We start from the raw sequence: 18099 nt of genomic DNA, 5'->3' as shown, positions 1-18099 counted from the left end.
AAGTCCTAATAGGTAATGAACTGGAGATTTGAGTTCGGGTCTTCTGATGCCAAACACAGGAATACATGTGCAATATCATATCTTGTAACAAATAAACTCTAACTGGCAAATACTTGCAGTCCTTTCTTTGGGGATATCAGATCCTTGACTCACAATCACACCAGCTGAATGAAGGGATCAGACCTGGGTCCTAAGCAATGCTAATGAACAACTACGACAAAACCTCAGTTACCATCTTTCTATGTCCTGGTCTGTGCAGTATGCAGTGGCCACAGCTGCCCTGTGAGATGGGCATTATTGATCTGTAAAAGGTGACAGAACAGAGGTGTGGAGAGGCGAGGTGGCTTGCTCAGGGTCCCACAGCTAAGGGGCAGAGCTGATCTTCACACTCCACCTGCTTGACTCCAGTCACTAAAGGTCTTCTGTCTCCTGACAAAAATCACTTCTAGGTCGGGCGCGGTGGCTCACGCCTGTAATCCCAGCACTTTGGGAGGCTGAGGCGGGTGGATCACCTGAGGTCAGGAGTTTGGGACCAGCCTGGCCAACATGGTGAAACCCTGTCTCTACTAAAAATACAAAAAATTAGCCAGGCGTGGTGGCACACGCCTGTAATCCCAGCTACACAGGAGGCTGAGGCAGGAGAAGTGCTTGAACTCGGGAGGCGGAGGTTATAGTGAGCCGAGATGGCGCCATTGCACTCCAGCCTGGGCAACCAGAGTGAAATGCCATCTCAAAAACAAAACAAAACAAAACTACTTCTGGTGACGGACAAGCTCTCAAATACAGGCACTTTTGCTACCACTTGAGGTAGTTATTATTATTCTCCCTATACAGACAGGACGCTGAGGTTTGGTTGATTAGCCCAAGGTCAGGCTGCTAATAAACGGCAAAGTCAGGATTCTAAGCCATGTCTGCCATCCCCATCTCAAACACCATCCCACCACCCCCATCACATTACACTGCACCTCAAAAGATCATGTCCAGGTCTTCCCAGGACAGCGGGGCTTATCCACACCCATACCAGCCTAACAGCTTCTCCAGCTCTCATCTGTATCTCAGCAGCATGAACATAAGTTGTGGGGAGCTCTGAAGGCATGTGGCAGTGACAGCTTCTGCCCTGCCCCGCCGGTTGGTGGTTTTACCAGATCTGGGGCAGGGTGGGGAGGGAGCAGGGGGAGTTCAGGTTGCCAGGTGCTCCTGGGAGACAGACTAACAACCCACAGCCCACCACGACCTCTCTCCTGCACGCATACACCAAAGAGGAGGCTGTCCTGCTTCCTGAGCAGTAACTCCTGAGGTCACAGAATCTAGGACATGCACAAGGTCCTTCCCCAGCCCTCCTGGTTTCAGAGACAGCTGAGGGTTCCTACATCTGCATTCATGTCAGGGTCCCCTGGCCTTCCTCCACACCTACCTCCAGCTTCACCCTAATACGTTCCTACTCTTTCCACAATCCACTCCAAACCCAGCCTGCTGAGAACTAAGCTCACAGTGCTCCCCTGTGAACCTGCCCCCGTCCCGCCTTCCCCAGGGGCAGTGGTCAGTTGCACCCTCCATGCAGCCTCCTTTCACTGCTGGGTGGGCTCTTCACCCTCTGACATCTACCCCACTTGCTTGGCACTTGACTGCTGCCCCATGACATCTCATAATTTTTTTTTTTTTAATTGAAACAAAGTCTCATTTTGTCACCCAGGCTGGAGTGCAGTGGCATGATCTCCACTCACTGCAACCTCTGCCTCCTGGGTTCAAGCAATTCTTGTGTCTCAGCCTCCCAAGTAGCTGGGACTACAGGTGCACAACACCACGCCTGGCTAGTTTTTGTATACTTAGTAGAGACAGGCTTTCGCCATGTTGGCCAGGCTGGTCTCGAACTCCTGGCCTAGACAATCTACTCACTTTGGCCTCCCAAAGTGCTGGGGTTAAAGGTGGGAGCCACCATGCCCAGCCTCTCATAATTATTAAATTGCCTTTTTCTGTTTGAGGGGTGCAATACTGAGCTTGAGCTATTTTTTTTTTTTTTTTCCTACAAAGGGACTATCCCAGGCCTCCTACATTTTTAATTTAAATGTGGTTCCCTCCAAGTGAGTGACAACAGAGAATCGATTCCCAGGTGGCCTAAGGAGGTGGCCACAGCTGCTGTTCTGGAATTCAGCCCCAGAGGCCCCGCCTTCCAAGGGTCTCCCAGGGCCCCTGGATTGAGGTAAGAGGCTGCCCTTTGCCACGGGGAAAAAAAGAAATGTTTTCCTAGAATAAATCACCATGGACACTGATTTATACCCACTCTATACACATAGCAACAATCATTTGGACGGCACCCGGCAGCAATCAGGGGTTTATCTCCAGGGTTTTACCTTGTGACATTCACAATAACCTGGTGAGGTCCTTGGGGGCAGCTGTGATTATTCTCCCCTCCTACAGAGGTCCCCACTCCCTGAGCTCTTGCCTCAGTCCACAGGCCTGGGGCACAAGAAACTCTCAGAGGTGGCCAGAAGTTGCCAGGAGGTGAGCAGGGCCAAGTGGTCTTGGCTGAAAGAATGTGGATCCTGTTGCTCGGGCTGGAAAGAAGGGAGGAGAACTGCTTCCCTTCTGCACAGCCCACGCCTGTTCCTCTCTGATGAGTTACCACCCAGCAAAGATTCAACTCTGTTTCGAGCTGAATACAGACAGGAAACTGAGGCTGGGGTGATTAAGCCCAAGGTTAGGTTGCTAACAAACAGCAAAGTCAGATTCTAAGCCATGTCTGCCATCCCCATCTCAAACACTATCCCACCAATCCCATCACGCTACGTTGCACCTCAAAAGATCCTGGGCAGGTCTTCCTAGGACAGTAGGGCTTGTCCACACCCACAGCAGCCTGACAGCTTCTCCAGCTCTCAGTAGCATCTCAGCAGCATGAACTCAGGCCTCTGAGCAGCAAGAGTTTCCCAGCTACAGCACGGAGGACGGTGCACGGAGGATGCCGCGCAGAAGACAGCACATCAGGCCTCAGCGCCCACAGCAGCCAGGGCTAGTTAGAACTTCCTCCCTTCCCCAGGCTGCTCCTGCCCCTCGACTGCTCCCACAACATCTCCTCTCCTTCACACACCCATCCCCTCGCCATCTCACAGAAAGCTCTTCCTGGTTACTGCCCCCACCGCAATGGCCGCCCTTAACTATCACCCTCAACCTCAGCTGTTTCACGAGTAGATCTTGTCTTTCCAGCTGAACAGGAATAAGACCCCATTTACACACTGACAGCCGTAGTTCTCAACCTCGACCTCACAGGAGGCTCCTTAGAAAGTAAAAAATTATGGCCGGCCATGGTGGCTCATGCCAGTAATCCCAGCACTTTGGGAGGCCAAGGTGGGTGGATCACCTGAAGTCGGGAGTAGGAGACCAGCCTGCCCAACATGGAGAAACCCCGTTTCTACTAACACAAAAATTAGCCGGGCATGGTGGCAGGCACCTGTAATCTCAACTACTCCGGAGGCTGAAACAGGAGAATTGCTTGAACCCAGGAGGTTGCAGTGAGCCGAGTGCACCACTGCACTCCAGCCTGGGTAACAGAATGAGATTCTATCTCAAAAAAAAAGAAAAGAAGAAGAAGGAAGGAGGGAGGGAGGAAGGAAGGAAGGAAGGAAGGGAGGGAGGGAGGGAGGCAGACGGGAGGGAGGGAGGGGGCAGGAGGGAGGGAGGGAGGGAAAGAAGGAAGGAAGGAAGGAGGGAGGGAGGGGAGGGAGGGAAGGAAGGAAGGAAGGAATGAAGGGAGGGAAAAAAAGAAAGTCAAAAATTAAAAATTCGGAAGCCCAGGCCCCAGTGTAGAGCAGGTAGCTCAGCATCTCTGGGGAGCGAGGCCCAGAATCAGGACTTGTAAGCTCTCTAGGGGACTCCAGGAAGCAGCCCAGGCTGAGGATCACAGCTTCAGACCTCTGGAATCTGCCAAAAGCACTAGGTGATCAGGGCCTCGTGTCCACCCTATGAAGGGACGTGGGACAGGTGTTACCCCCGTTCTAACACCAGAAAGCTGAGGCTGAGAGGTGTGTGGCCCATGGTTACTGCCAGCAGGGCTGGGACTCGAAGCCAGGCTCTGCATCCTGGGCTCAACACTCTTACCGCAGCCTCTGGCTGCTGTAACCAGTGCAAACTGCGGAGGACTGCTTGTCTCCAACTCCTTCCCTCTGCCCTGAAACAGCTAATGTTGGAACTGGGCACATGCCAGGGCTCTGGAAGACAGAATAAAGACGAATGTCTCCGTACTGTCAGCCACTGTCTGCTGAGGAGGTTAGAAAATTTCCCTCCTGCGCCTGGCCCAGCCTCTGCCAGCTCTCCAGAAGCCACCATGTCACAGATGCCCAGAAGGAGGGGCTGGTGGAACCACACTAATGGAACTGCTAAGCCAGGAGTCAGCCTCCGACAGCCCCCCTTCCTGGGTGCCCTGCATTAGTCACGCCTGTCCTAGCCTCTAGCTTATCTAGGGTGACCATCAGACCGAGGGAATCACCAGGATTCAGGACTTTCAGCTTTAAAACCCAGACAAGTTGGTCACTCTGCTTCTCTCCCCAGTCCTGAATGACACAGTTTCCCTCACGGGGCCCCATGCCTCTCCTCTTTCACTGTAGTCATTGCTGTTGTTGAGGGCCTGTGAGCACATGGCTTGTGGCATCAGTGACCTTGAACCTTCTAGCTTCCTCCTGGCCTCGTTGCAACAGATTTGCTGGCCCCACACAGGCTGGGCTCAAGTGCTCTCCTGCAGCCGTTTACCCGATGGTGCCTGCACCTACTATGTGCCCGGGATGCACAAAGGCCCCTGCGGCGAGGAGCAACTCCCATTCCCCAGGAAACGTGCAGTATGAGAGCTTTGGAGGGGAGGGGCAGGCTTCTTGGAGGTGACATGGGATTGTGGGGGTGTCTGTGGCACATCTCAGAGGAAACATCTTATGCAAAGGTGCAGTTGTACTAAAAGTGTGGCATGTTCTGAGAAGACCAAGCAGTCCAGGGAGGACGGAGCACCAGGCAGGTGTGGTAGGGAGGGCTAGGGGCTGCACTGCAGGGGCAGCGAAGGGCTGGCCTGTCACATCAAGGTGCTTTACTCAGCAGAGAGGTGTCAGTTAATGAGGGGAACCCAATGGCCACAAGGGATCTGGCCCCTTCCCGATCCAGAGGGAGAATGAGGCTTCCATCCCTACCCCTAGTTGGTCTCTGAAAGTGGTTCCCGCGGTGTGGCCAGAGGGAAGTGCGTGGGGGATGGCCTAGCTTTGGGTTGATGTTCTTGTATTAGAGCCATCAGTTCTCCATCCCTGGGCATTACAATCACCTTGGGCAACTCCCAATGCCCCAGCTGCACTCCAGGCCAATACGAGGGTGAATGAAGACCCACACGTGGGTTTTTAAAGCTCCCGAGGGAATTCCAATGCCGACTCAAGGTTGGGAACCCTGTGCTAGAGGGACATGAGGATGAGGCAGGGAGCAACGGTTCACAGAGGCTCCATGGTGGGGAACTTACCAACGGCACCTGGGGACCGAGCACCCCTGAACACTCCTCTCCCATGTGCTTTCCATATGAAATGAAAAGGACACAGAAAATGGGGAAGGAGTGACACTTTCCTTTCTCAGCTTCTAAGTACAGCAGGCCTAAGGCAGTGTGTTCAAGCCCCACCAGCCACGGATAGGGCTATGCCGCCCCCTAGGGGCAAGGCCTGAGGACAGCTTTCACTTCACATTCCCTCCCCTTCCAGTTAGGAAATTATTTCCCAACAGCGAACTTGCCCTATACCATCTGAAAGGTCTGCACCAAACATCTTATAGCTCTATACTTCCTGCCAGCAGGCTGCACCGTCTCGGTCCCCTGCACAGCTCTCAGACCCCAGCAGAGCATCCCACAGGAAGTGTGGGAGGTTAAGCTAGATGAGGGACCAGCTCCTCCCGGACTCCCTATGAGGCCTTCAGAGAGTAACCACAGCTCAGCCCTTGTCTGCACAACGAGGATAGATGATGGAGCACATCTGAAGTGAGAGGGTTTCAGGTTGGCAGGGATGGAGCCAGGAAAAACCCCATCTGACTTCAGGTAAGGCCTACAGGCAAGCTGTTTATGAAGCGCCTGGGCTTTCCCTTGAGCAAATAGCACCCCCGCCCCCACGCTGAGACAGTAGTCAAATTAGGGGTTCCCCGGAACATTTCTTAGGGCATTAGAACGTCTGAGTTCCTTTTCCTGGTGGTGACATTCTACACTGACTTGATTTGTTCTTGTGCCTCATTCTTTGTATCTCATTGTTCCAGTTATTTCCTCAAATTCTCCTCAAATCTTTTTGGATTAAGGTAGGATATAAACAATAAGAATTTATTTTGGACTTGACAAGTTTTGCTCTTTACACAGTGAACGCTGAGCCAGTTCAGCATGTTCTTTCAAATGTGATCATCTTTAAGACAGAAGCTTTCCGTCTAGGAGACAGTGGTTCCAAAAGACACACATCAGAATCACCTTAGAGGCCGGGTATGGTGGCTCATACCTGTAACCTCAGAACTCTGGGAGGTCGAAGCGGGCAGATCACTCGAGGCCAGGAGTTTAAGACCAATCTGGTAAACACAGTAAAACCCCGTCTCTACTAAAAATACAAAAAAAAAAAAAAATTAGGCATGGTGGTGCACGCTTGCAGTTCCAGCTACTCAGGAGGCTGAGGCACGAGGATCACTTGAACCCGGGAGGCAGAGGTCGCACTGAGCGAAGATTGCGCCACTGCACTCCAGCCTGGGCAACAGAGCGAGACTCTGTCTCAAAATATAATAATAATAAGTAAAATCACCTTAGAGACTTAAAAAAGGTTCTAATTCAGATCTGGGGTAGGCCCCAGGAATGCGTAATTTTAAAAAGTTTCCCCACTGCTTCTGAAGCAGCCAGCCCAGCCGCTGGCCATGGAGTAGTGTTTGAGAATCTCTGGTCTAGAAACATAAAAAAGGTTGGCCATTAGTTATAAAAATGAGTATCAAATTCCATTACAAAATGTGATTTTCTAAATAAAATAAACCTCAACTTTATTCAGCTGATGTGCTTCAAAAACAATGGGTCTAAATCCAAATTCGCAAATTAAACCCATTCAAATTCATTAGGGCAAAGGGTGGACAGAACTCCTCAGTGAAATCTAAAAAATTAAGACTCACCTAACTTACTTGATCTTGGAGTTTGGCTTTTCTTACAACGGTCCCCCCTGAAGTAAATGTCCACGTAATAAAGAGATCCCAAGTTCCTCTTGATAACCCACCTGTTTTAAATCACAATAGGCACACCAAACTCGCTGGCTACTGGAGTTTCTTGCATCAGCTCGACATAAGAATTCACCCCCGCCTCCACTAGAGGGTGCTCCTTCACTGGCCTGGACCCATCCCTACACTCTGAGGTGGCAGAGACAGTCACATTGTTAGGCCAAGGTCTATTTTTCACCAGGCACCAAAAGCGGATGTGTGAAGAAAAGTGGTTATGTGACAACATGCAGTCTCAGCGCTCCTGGATGTCCGGACACACTGGCTGCTGTCCACCAGCTCCAGGTGGTAAAGACCCAAAAACTACCTCTGCAATTTTTATTCCAAACTAGAGAGAACTGGCTCTGAAGGTGCAGCATGAGAGTTCATCAAAGCCAACTAGTCAAATGTGGAAAGCACTGGTGCACACCATGAAAAGACGTCCTATTGGTCCACGCATGATGGGTGTGGGGACTTCTGCTTCCCAGAGTTCAAGAACAAATGGCTCGGCTGCACCCTGCAGACCTTCCTCCAAAGTGTGCTGTCTGGCAGGATCCTTGGGTGCCTGGGGGACAGGACAGCCACGCTGTCGTAGTCTCAGAATCCATTTTATGGATTACCAAGAGCCCCATGCTAGGTCCCTGGCACCGCAGCGGTGCTGGGTGTAATGGAAATGTCAACGTGAATCCCCAGGGTTAGACAGATATAGGTCTAAAGATGCCGCAACGCCTCAGTCCACCCTCCAGTCACTGCTTGAACTCTGGCAGGGCCAGAGTTTTAGGAGTCACAGATCCCTCCTTCCTTGGAAAGCTAGGGTCGTCTGGCCCAGAGGGGTAGGAATAATGGAGATTTCATCCGACCAAAAGTGTGAAATCACCATCCAGGAACCTCAGTTAATCTGTGACAATTAAGAAAACTTACCAAAGGGGAGCTATACCACAGACGTGCCTGAAAAGACCAACATGACGACAGAGCGGGAAGAAGGGGGACAAGGGAGGTGAATAGGAACACAGAAAAGAAGGGAAATAAGACAGAAGACAGTTCAAGCAACAAGAAACTAACAGAGCAGGTGGGGCAGGACAACCAAAGGTGGGGTTAATACTGAGCAGGTTTCCAGTTCTGAAGGATTTTGAGTGTCATTTTATGTCTTGCCATGAAGCTACTGTGCCCAGAGCTGGTAGGGTTGGCAAGGCCTGTGGTAAATGAGAAAATACACTAACTAGGTCTTTCTGTGACTTTCAGTGATTAATCACGTTAGATAGACTTCAAGACAGACTGGCTTTATACTAAATTCCACAAGACAGCTGGCATTAGTACAGCCTGAATCCAGGGCTGGTCAGAGAAGGAAAAAGATCGTACTCCCTGAAAACAGAGTGCTACAAGGATATAAACACTACAGATGTCTCCACGGTGGCATCTGCCCACACTGGCTGGGCAAAATGGGGGCCTGGCTGGCAGGTGCTAATATATTTCAGGGAAGAGAAGGGAACCAAAGAATTAGAGATACTAAAACTAGAGCTGAGACTGTAACTGGAAAATCACAAATCTTTGCCTACAAGCTACTTTCTAAGAGGCAAAGGCCCACAAGGCCTAGGCACAGGTGCCAAGCCCCAGTCTCTGAACCTTAAAAGCCAACCACTCTATTAACAACTAGAAAAAATCAGTGACTAGGGTCAAGACTGAATACTGCCAGGGAATAACATGGCCTCACTTCAGAAAGGAGAAACACCCAACTACAGTGTGGAAAATCTTGTTATCGGCAACAGCATCTTGTTTCCCCTAGGTAGCTGCTTCCAGGGAAGGATGTCAAGTATTGACAGTTAGTCATCTACAGGTCACTGGAGTATGGGGGAGGTGGCCAGGAGCATGTGAATCGACCTACTGTGAGATCGACTACATGTGAGAAAAGGAGGCTTCTTTCCTCTCCTTTTCACTTATCAGGAGCCAGAAAGGCCAGAGGATGACAAGGTGTGAACCGTGTGGACAGTCCTGCACGCAGGGCTCACTGTGGACACCTTCCCAGGGCACGCATCAGTTGTGTGAACAAAGCCACCAAAGCCACTCTTTCCCTCCCTCAGTGACAGCGAGAGTGAGAGAGACAGACCTGGGACTTCTTTCATTTCCTAAGCACCGCGTATGGTGGTGGCACTAGCTCCCCCTCCAAGATGTCACAGAAAACAGCGCAGGTTGGAAATTAGATCACAATCATCCCCAAGTGTCTTCACAGTTCAGACAGGCACACATTTCAAAAGGTGGCCTCTGGGCCCCCCCCTCTCTTTCACGCACACACACTTGCAGGCCGTGGGAATGCTGTTCAGCCACCGAGTGTGGCTGGCTCATGTCAGGTACTGCACCACGAGGAACATGACCACACAGGTCAGCAGCATCCCGCCAATCATAAAGTACTTGTCCTGGAAAGCCCGCTTCTCGATGAGCCGCATCACTGTGTTGGACAAGCCCAGCATGTTGGCAATGTCAAGGATCTTCTTCTGAGTCCCCTGGGGCAGAAGAGAAGAGAAAAAAACAAACAAACATCAAGTCGCTTTACCAAGGGTGGGGGAATGGCATCAGGAGATGGAGCTCTGCCAACATTCTCTTGGTCATGCCCAGAATACACAGAAAGCAGTATCAGCCAGAAATAGAGCCACTCTCATGTGGTTGACTGATTTCTGATCAAGGTACCAGAGCAAAGCAAAGTGGAAAGAAAAGGCTTTTCCACAAATGGTGCTGGAATGACTGGCTATATAATATCATAGATATGTATTTTATATATATGTCTCTCTCTTATAGATATGTGTGTAAAAACTGAACCTCAATTCACATTATATATAAAAATTAATTTGAGATGGAATTAAACATAAAAGCTAAAGCCACAATTAAAGCTTCTAGAAAAAAACATAGGAGAATATCTAAAAACTGCAAACAGATTCATCCCTATAACCCCAGCACTTTGGGAGGGGTGGGCAGGAGGATTACTTGAGGCCAGGAGTTCGAGATCAGCCTGGGCATGTAGTGAAGACGCTTTCTCTACAAAAAACAAGTTATCCAGGTAAGGTGGTATGCACCTGTGGCTCTAGCTACTTGGGAGGCTAAGGTGACAGAATCACTTGAGCCCAGGAGTTCGAGGCTGCAGTAAGCCAAGATCACACCACTGCACTCCAGCTTGGGTAGCAGAGCGAGGCCCTGTCTCAAAAAAATACACAAATAAATACAGACTGAAAACAATGGTGTCATTAATCACAAGATGAATGAACAAATTATGGTATACCTGCACCAATGAAATACTGTTTTGCAATAAAAAGTACCTGACTACCAACATGGAATTAAATAGGTAACAATGTGAATGAACCTTGAAACATAACTGGGAGGAAGAAGCCACACAGAAAATAGTAGTATGAATACCTTTACATGAAGTTCAATAACAAGCAAACCTCATCTATGGTGAAATCAATCACAACAGTGGTTGCCTGGGGCAGAGGGGTCAACTGACTGGGAAGGGGTCTGAGGGATCTTTCAGAGGTGACGAAAATGGTCCAGGCCTTGATGGGAGTGTGAGTTACAAAGGTTGATACATTTGCCCAAATTCACTGAACTGTAAAAATATGATCTGTACACCTTACTGTCTGTAAATTATATCTCAACAAAAATACTTAAAATTAGAATATTTTATACTAAAAACAGAAGGCAATATCAAAAAACTTGTCCTCGGCTCTCTAGTTCCAATAATCCTTGATACCAACCCATTTACTTTGTAGAGTAGAATCTTTGAGGTTTCTTCTGAGTACAATGGGTGGGTCAAGTCCATATTTACAAGAGGGTCTCAAGTGGGAAAGACAGAAAGACACCAACACAATGACCTAAAACCCTTCTATAAATGGCATCACCCACCACCGAAACAAAAGGGCATTTTATTCCTAAACCAACAACCCAAACCATCCAGCCTGTCCTTCCCTACTGCTTTCTAATTTCCAGCTTAAAGCACATTCAATTTCTTAGTATGTAACAAGTATAAGTGAATGCCGGGGCAGACCCCAAGTCACTCAGCACACATCACCCATTGCAACTTGTATGAATGGCATCTAACCTCACACCCCATATCTTTTTTTTTTTTTTTTTTAAATAAATACACATTAATGAGCAACTGAGAGAAGCAAGGAAAGTGAGATCAACATTAGGCATCATGGACAGGAATCCAAAATCTACATTCTGCCCAGACAGCAATTAACAAGCCTCAGCCAGAGAAATTACAAGTCAAACTTCACTGCCTTCAGAGATCAGAGAAATGTATTTTTTTCCCAAGAGAAAATACAATCAGGCTCTTGCTAAAGTCCTGCTTAGCTCTGAACACACAGATTATTTCATCACCGTATGAGACTAAGGATCAACCTTCTAAATCACTTGAAAATGACCATAAATTTCAAAACATGTATTTATTTTCAGCCACAAATTGGCCCCAGTCTTCAGAGTGCTTCGGCCTAGCCCCTTCATGCCCTCTCCTATGTTCCTTTCAAATGGCGTAGGTGGAAAATTCCTGACAGAGGTAGGGTGGGAAGTGGGTGAAGGGAATCAAGAGACAAACACCAGGTTGCCACAGGTGTGCAGAGGAAAGTGATTAGAAACCTCAAGTCTCAACCCCCAGCCACCTCACAGGCTTCCCCTCTGGTATCAGTGTGGGTGGCAGGAGGTGTGCAGACGCCCCAGCGCTGCCAGACTTCAGTGGGAAGCTGCATGTGCCTTAACAGGAAGCTCTAACCCCCACTGGCTCTTCATCATGTGACATGGAGTTTGGTCCTAAAAGGTCTCTACTGTTTTTCTGAGATATGAAAAGGAGAGTAGCAGTTTTCTAAAGAAAGGGCAGACTAATCAACACGTATCAGTTCAGATCACCACAGGTGGCTCTCATGAAAGGGGAGCGCCCAGCAGGCTGTTGGAGACCACCCTTCCAGGCCATCTGAGACACTGCAACTGTCAGCAGGAGGCGAGTGTCACTTGCAGCTTGCCTGACCCACTCCCCCGTAGAGATGGCAGGGACTGTTCAGAAACGCACTGAAGTCCTGTGGAGCTGACAGGCTCAACGTGGTCCAACAAAAACTAAGATAAAGCTCACACTTCCGAGTGACTGTTTCTCACAGCTCAGTGGCTGGGAGTGCTTCATTCACAGGGGACCACACCCTGATAACACACAGAACCCACGCCCTATTATCCATCAGGGTTGATACAGGAAAAGGGCAGAGGCTGAAACATCATGACTGACATCAGAGTCTGTGTAATGTTTCTGTAAACCACTCCCAGGACTGGAGTCTCAGCAGTGCCAACTGGTCAGGGCTTCTAGGAATACCTGAGGCTAGGGAGTGAAGAGTCGCTGGGATCACCAGCATGGGTTTTAGAAGCTCTAGAAGCTTCTAAAGCTCTAATCTACTGCAAACAACCAGGCGGCCCTAACACTGCACGGTGGGGATTCAGTTACTGAAATACAAAAGGTTTTAGTTATAAGGCAGTCCACAGTAGGGGTCCTAAGGGAAAGCCACCTTAAAGTGAGGTACCAAACGACAGCCACGTCTTCATTCTTCCAAGAGTAGATTCTGTAACACAATTTCTCAGCCTGTGATTGGACTCACTTTCATGATAAGTTCAGTAAATGGGAAAAGACCTGGATAATAAGACAGGCCACTTCATGGTTTGTTTCAAGCACTGGCAAAGGAACTGGGTACTTTCAGGCTCACAGTAACTCAACTCCAACAGAAAGGATCCCAAATGCAAGTGCTCTGTCTTGTCATCAAAATATCACAATTTTGAGGACACATAATCAAAATATAAACACAGTTACTAAACTATTGGATAAGGCTAAAACAAGAGGCCTTCTCCCTGTCCCCCAGCAGGGACCCCACCTTCAAGGTCAGTCTCTGGGTCCTCAGTCCATCTAAAATATTGTGCCCATCTAAAATGAGGTCATCCATGCCGTGGTGAACTTTCTGGAGGGAGGAGTTAAACTGCAGTGATTCGTCCATTGGTATGGTGGTGTCAGAGTCCTGTGAAAGAAACACAGGCACTTGATTAACTTTGCTTGTCAGTCAGCTCCTGGGGTCTGACTGCTCTGTCTTTTGGCCAAGGCCAAGCCAGAACAGCCAGAGGGGCTGGTGCAAGAATCAGTGGACCCTAACGGATAAGAAAAAGCCAAGCAAAGGCCTGGGGTGGCCTCTGTCCACACAGAAGAGGAACTTCCTCAGATCTGTCACTCTCCAAATGAGTTCCACTCCACAAATAACATTAATTCCAACGATCCTGGTCTCTGTATCACTGTCTCCTCTTAAGAAAAGCTATTCCTTCAAGACCTCATTGGGTGTCTCCTAAAGGTTTTCTCTGACTACTAACCTAGCTTGTCCCAAATATTCCTTTCCTTGGCTTCCCCTTAATGCAATGTTAAATGTTTGCTTGTGTCCTTTAGCTATTTTATCTATAGTTTACCTCTCCAAGTAGACTGAGGATTAACTAAGGATAGAGGAGGCTGTGCTTCTGCATTTTCTATATATATATATATATTTTTTGAGACAGGGTCTCCCTCTGTCACGCAGGGTGGAGTGCAGTGGTACGATCTCAGCTCACTGCAATCTTAGTCTCCTGGACTCAGTGATTCTCCCACCTCAGCCTTCTGAGTAGTGGGACCACAGGTGCATGCTACCATGCCCAGTTTTTTTCTTTCTTTCTTTTTTTTTTTTTTTTTAATATTTTCGGTAGAGACACGGTTTCACCATGTTGCTCCGGCTGGTCTCGAACTCCTTCACTCAAGCAATCTGTCCATAGGCCTCCCCATTTTATAGATGAAAAAATGCCCAGAAAGGTAGAATAACTTGTCCAAGATCACACAGCTGGTAAGAAGTCCAGCGGAGGTGGAGATGTGGGGACTGAGCGCACGGCCCGCCCTGTCACCCATACTGTAGAGAGAAACACCACACCCCTCCTGGCGGCTCTACTTTTGCACTGAAAGTGGACTACAGACAGAAGCCGAGCCCTTAGCAGTTGTGAGAGTTCCCTTCTCTTTTCTGCCAATCACAAACTCTCCTGCCAAGTAGTGCTGGGGTTTGTTTCATGTTTTTTTTGAGATAAGGTCTCACTCTGTCACCCAGGATACAGCGCAGTCTTAACCTACCAGGCTTAAGGGATCCTCTCACCTCAGCCTCCCGAGTAGCTGGTACCACAGGCTCATGCCACCATGCCCGGCTAATTTTTATACTTCCTGTAGAGACAAGGTCTGACCATGTCACCCAGGATGGTAAACTCCTGAACAATCTGCTGCCTTGGTCTCCCAAAGTGCTGGGATCACAGGCGTGTGCCATTGTGCCCCGTTCTACTAGTGCTGTTTTTACCACCTAAATTCCAGTTTCAATTGTCAGAAAAAAAAAAAAAAGGTTATGCCACTGTTTCTTTGCTGCTCAGATTTGGAATCATTTTGCACATGTGCATTTTCAACTGCCCCTGCTAACAGGGGAGGTCCTCACAGGCAGGCGTCAGGTCTTTTAATTTCATCATGTGCTTTACTCCTAGTGCCTAAATTAATCAGTGTTCTGCATGCAGCTAATGCCTAGTGTGTCAAAAGACGCTGGTGTTTGAAAGACTCAGTTAGAGACTTCTCTTCAGTAATTTGACAAACACTTACGAAATGCCATTTACATACAAATCTTTCTTACCCTCCCATCTAAAACAGTATGGCTGATGGGCCATTATTTCTCAGAAAAATGTATTATAGCTCCAGATGGTAGAATGACCAGGAAGAAGTTTCATCTGGCAAGTCAGTGTTTATTAAGAACTGACTGTATGCACAGCATCACACCAGGCTGGCAAAAAAACAAAATAATCCTAAGCGATCATCCTTGGTCTAAAAACAGCCTGAATACTACAATATTAATGATCTAAAATCCAAACATCTTTTAGTGTGTCTTATAGTTCATTAAATTTTTGAACTGTTAAATACTGTGACTTGACTGGTTAGTCTGGGGAAGCAAAAACAATGTTGGCACAGCCTGAAGCACTTGGGGAAATTTATTGCAAAGCAAGGATGCAGCATTGAGGGTTAAACATCTACAAAGCAGGAAATGATGTGAATTTTAACAACAGGCTTAGAAAGCTAACATCTCTTTAGAAAATAATCCTCTGTAAAAAACAAAATACAAAAAGCCAAAGCACACTTCACTTAGTGGAATATATTATGCAAGACACAGAAAAGGCCAGTATGTTCTACAGCCATGTGCAGGAAACGATCTGGTTAAGACTAAAGGGCAGGGACAATGGGTTCTGAGAAATCAAACGTGCACACCAACACACTTTCAGACAGACTCAGGCAAGCAGTCCATCTAGCCCTACACATCTGTTAACAAATTCCTCCAAATTGCTGCTCAGACTAGGGGCGAAAACATTTTAATGCACCTGACACTGGAACCACACACATACTCGGCACAACGGCAACTGCCCGCAGGCAGCTTTGAAATGCTGCCTTCTCTACAAATGGCCTAGGTTCTAATCATCTGTCTCTATCTGATCAGAAAAACGTTTCCACTATGTGAACTTCCACCTTTCTGTCTCAGACCAGTCCAACCAGGTAATTTTCACCTCTGCTTATTCCCCTTCAATTTAACTGCTTCAAGTTTTTGTCTTAGAAAAAGGGATTCTCTGTCGAGGTCTAGCCTCTGTGGCAATGCACAAAGTTCCCGTCATTTCCAGTTGGTTTCCTCATCATCAGTCTTCTTCAGACACCCCCAAAACAGATGGCGTTCAGAGATCTGAACTCCAGCCCCCACAATCTGTCAAATGCAGGCCGACCCTCACCGCAGGCCTGGCTTACGTTAGTGGTGAAGGTTCGAGACAGAAGCTCTTCTCGCTGTCTCTCCTGCTGCTCCCTTGCATGGCGCCGATGCTGGAAGTTTCTGAGCGCAGTCTGCAGGTGCTGGACATCATACTTTAACTGGTCGACCCGACTGGAATTGATGGAGAGAGAGATTAAATTCCAGGAACTCAGGGCAGCAGAGTCTGAGGGGGCCAGGCTTTGTATTCAGGAAAGACGGCATTTCCTTACTTCTCCCTACACCACCCCACGCTATACCCCACCACCACAAGATCTGATTTTGATCAATGATGTTGAAAGTAAAGAAGTAACGTGTGGTTAAAGCGAGATGGTAGCACACAAGTTTCTGGCAGCTTTACTTCAGAATCTGTTGCTCTCTGATTCTGGATGCATGACAGGGAAGAGGGGACAGGAAGCAGGCTCGCTGACCTCTTCTTGACCTTCTATGGATTATATCGCTCTCCTGGAAGAAGCCCAAGGGCATCTTTGAGGTAAAGCATCCACAAAGTTTCATAAAACTTTTGGAAACAGGCACTGGGGGTGGAGTAGCGAGGGTGGTTTCATTTTAATTTCATGGTGGAGTATCAAACATTAGATCAGCATTTCATTATGGGTGGACTGATTCAAGTGATTTTTCATTTCAACCCAAGAAAAACCCAGCAGGAACCAAAGAGCAGAACAAAACTCCATGGCAACATTAGGCTTCAAGTGGCTATGGGTCTAGTCAGAAAAACAGAACTGGAGGCAAAATTTCAAAATGACACCAAAGGGGTCACAAGGTTTCTGAGTTACAAACCTCACAGGCTATTTATTTTGAGGCGCATCACTCAGATACAATTGTGCCCTTTGGTGGGGCTTTTTCTTTGCGTAGTCGTAGTTTTTCAACATGCACGTGGGTTTTCAGAATATTCTATCACCTCCCCCGCAGGAGAAAAGCCTGTCTTGCCGGGCCTGAAGTAGCAGTGCCATGCCAGAGGTCAGCACTTACAGTTTGGCATTTTGCCTTTTGTTAGGGGGTTCCTTGCTGGACAAAATCTCCAGACGTTCTAGACGGCTGAATATCTGGTCTATGCTTGCTTGGATTTCGTTTTCTACTACTGTACAAAAAAGAAAAAAGAATAATTGCTGGAAAAGAGATAGTGAACTTAAATTAGAATAAATTACAGATTTTTTTTTCAATATCCAATAAACTAGAACTACATATTTCAAAAGGAGAAAAATGTATACAGTATTGAATAACAGAAAAAATTCAACTTATGCTGTAAATGTTGTTTTGAAAAAAGTACATGTATATAGTTGTTAATGACACAGCAATGCCAATTTTTTAAAAAGCTGAAGGTAAATCTGTAGAAATAAATTTCCTACCTTTAGAAAATAAACATGCAAAGGTTGTACAAATAAATACTTTAAGCTAAATTTTCTGATATAGGTCTCTTTTCCTTTGGATTTCTCAGACGTGGATTATAAATACCTAGTAAAAAGACTGCCAATTGAATTCCCTATAGTAATGTTTTTTTTTTAATTAAAAAAAAAAAAGCATAAAGGAAGGGGAAGATTAGTATGTGAAACATACAGAGGAGAGCTCCCTTAAGGCTTTCTGTAAGAATGGGTGGGCTGAGCAATGTTGATGTCCCCAAAATAGACCAAATATCAATAGGAAAGGCCCAGGAAAGAATCCACAGAGGTAAAGAGATATGATAAATACGGTCATTTTCCTTATCCCTTTCGATAAGACAGTCAAAATGACCTCTTTCCACTTCTAATCATGTAACGAGATTGCTGAGAAGGCAAACAAAGTCCAATGAACAAAAAAGCTAAACTGTGCACAAAAGAAAGCATCCAGACTGCTTCTTGCCCCATAAAGAAGTGACAGCAGTGACACTGCCCCTTCCTAGGCCTTTGCGCCCACAGTAAACAAAGACAGTTGAGATTAGAACAAGGTGGGGCACAGAACCAAGAACAGAGTTGCTTTTGAAGCTGTGAAAGGAGATGTGAGAGAACGGGAGGAATGGGTCCGGAGGGAGCCCAGCAGTGGGGTGGGGAGGCAGCCC

The 18099-nt window shown here is 47.5% G+C and overlaps 2 protein-coding genes across 17 annotated transcripts in view; one reads left to right on the top strand and one right to left on the bottom strand.

Annotated features, from left to right (window-relative positions):
• The window catches only part of LOC111525784 (leucine-rich repeat-containing protein 37A3-like), a 510962-nt gene that overhangs the window by 265415 nt on the left and 227448 nt on the right, over positions 1-18099 (top strand). The gene's annotated exons all lie outside the window — the stretch shown is intronic.
• GOSR2 (golgi SNAP receptor complex member 2) overlaps positions 1-18099 on the bottom strand; it is a 41461-nt gene that overhangs the window by 16475 nt on the left and 6887 nt on the right. For 2 of the 8 annotated variants that reach the window (XM_023195052.2, XM_023195054.2), the window contains exons 3-6: positions 17037-17145; positions 16049-16181; positions 13101-13241; positions 6980-9710 (exon numbers count right to left, since the gene is read on the bottom strand). In XM_023195052.2, coding sequence (XP_023050820.1) covers positions 9549-9710; positions 13101-13241; positions 16049-16181; positions 17037-17145 — 545 coding nt within the window. In that variant the 3' untranslated portion in view covers positions 6980-9548. Of the gene's footprint in view, positions 1-6979; positions 9711-13100; positions 13242-16048; positions 16182-17036; positions 17146-18099 lie in introns of those variants that run through there. The other 6 variants (XM_023195053.2, XM_023195055.2, XM_023195056.2 and 3 more) reach the window with 4 other exon arrangements.

This window comes from Piliocolobus tephrosceles, chromosome 16 (assembly GCF_002776525.5).
Source record: "Piliocolobus tephrosceles isolate RC106 chromosome 16, ASM277652v3, whole genome shotgun sequence".
In the NCBI taxonomy this organism is placed as follows: Eukaryota; Metazoa; Chordata; class Mammalia; order Primates; family Cercopithecidae; genus Piliocolobus; species Piliocolobus tephrosceles.
The sequence above is the reverse complement of the archived record's forward strand: the minus strand, read 5'-3'. Positions and strand labels throughout refer to the sequence as shown.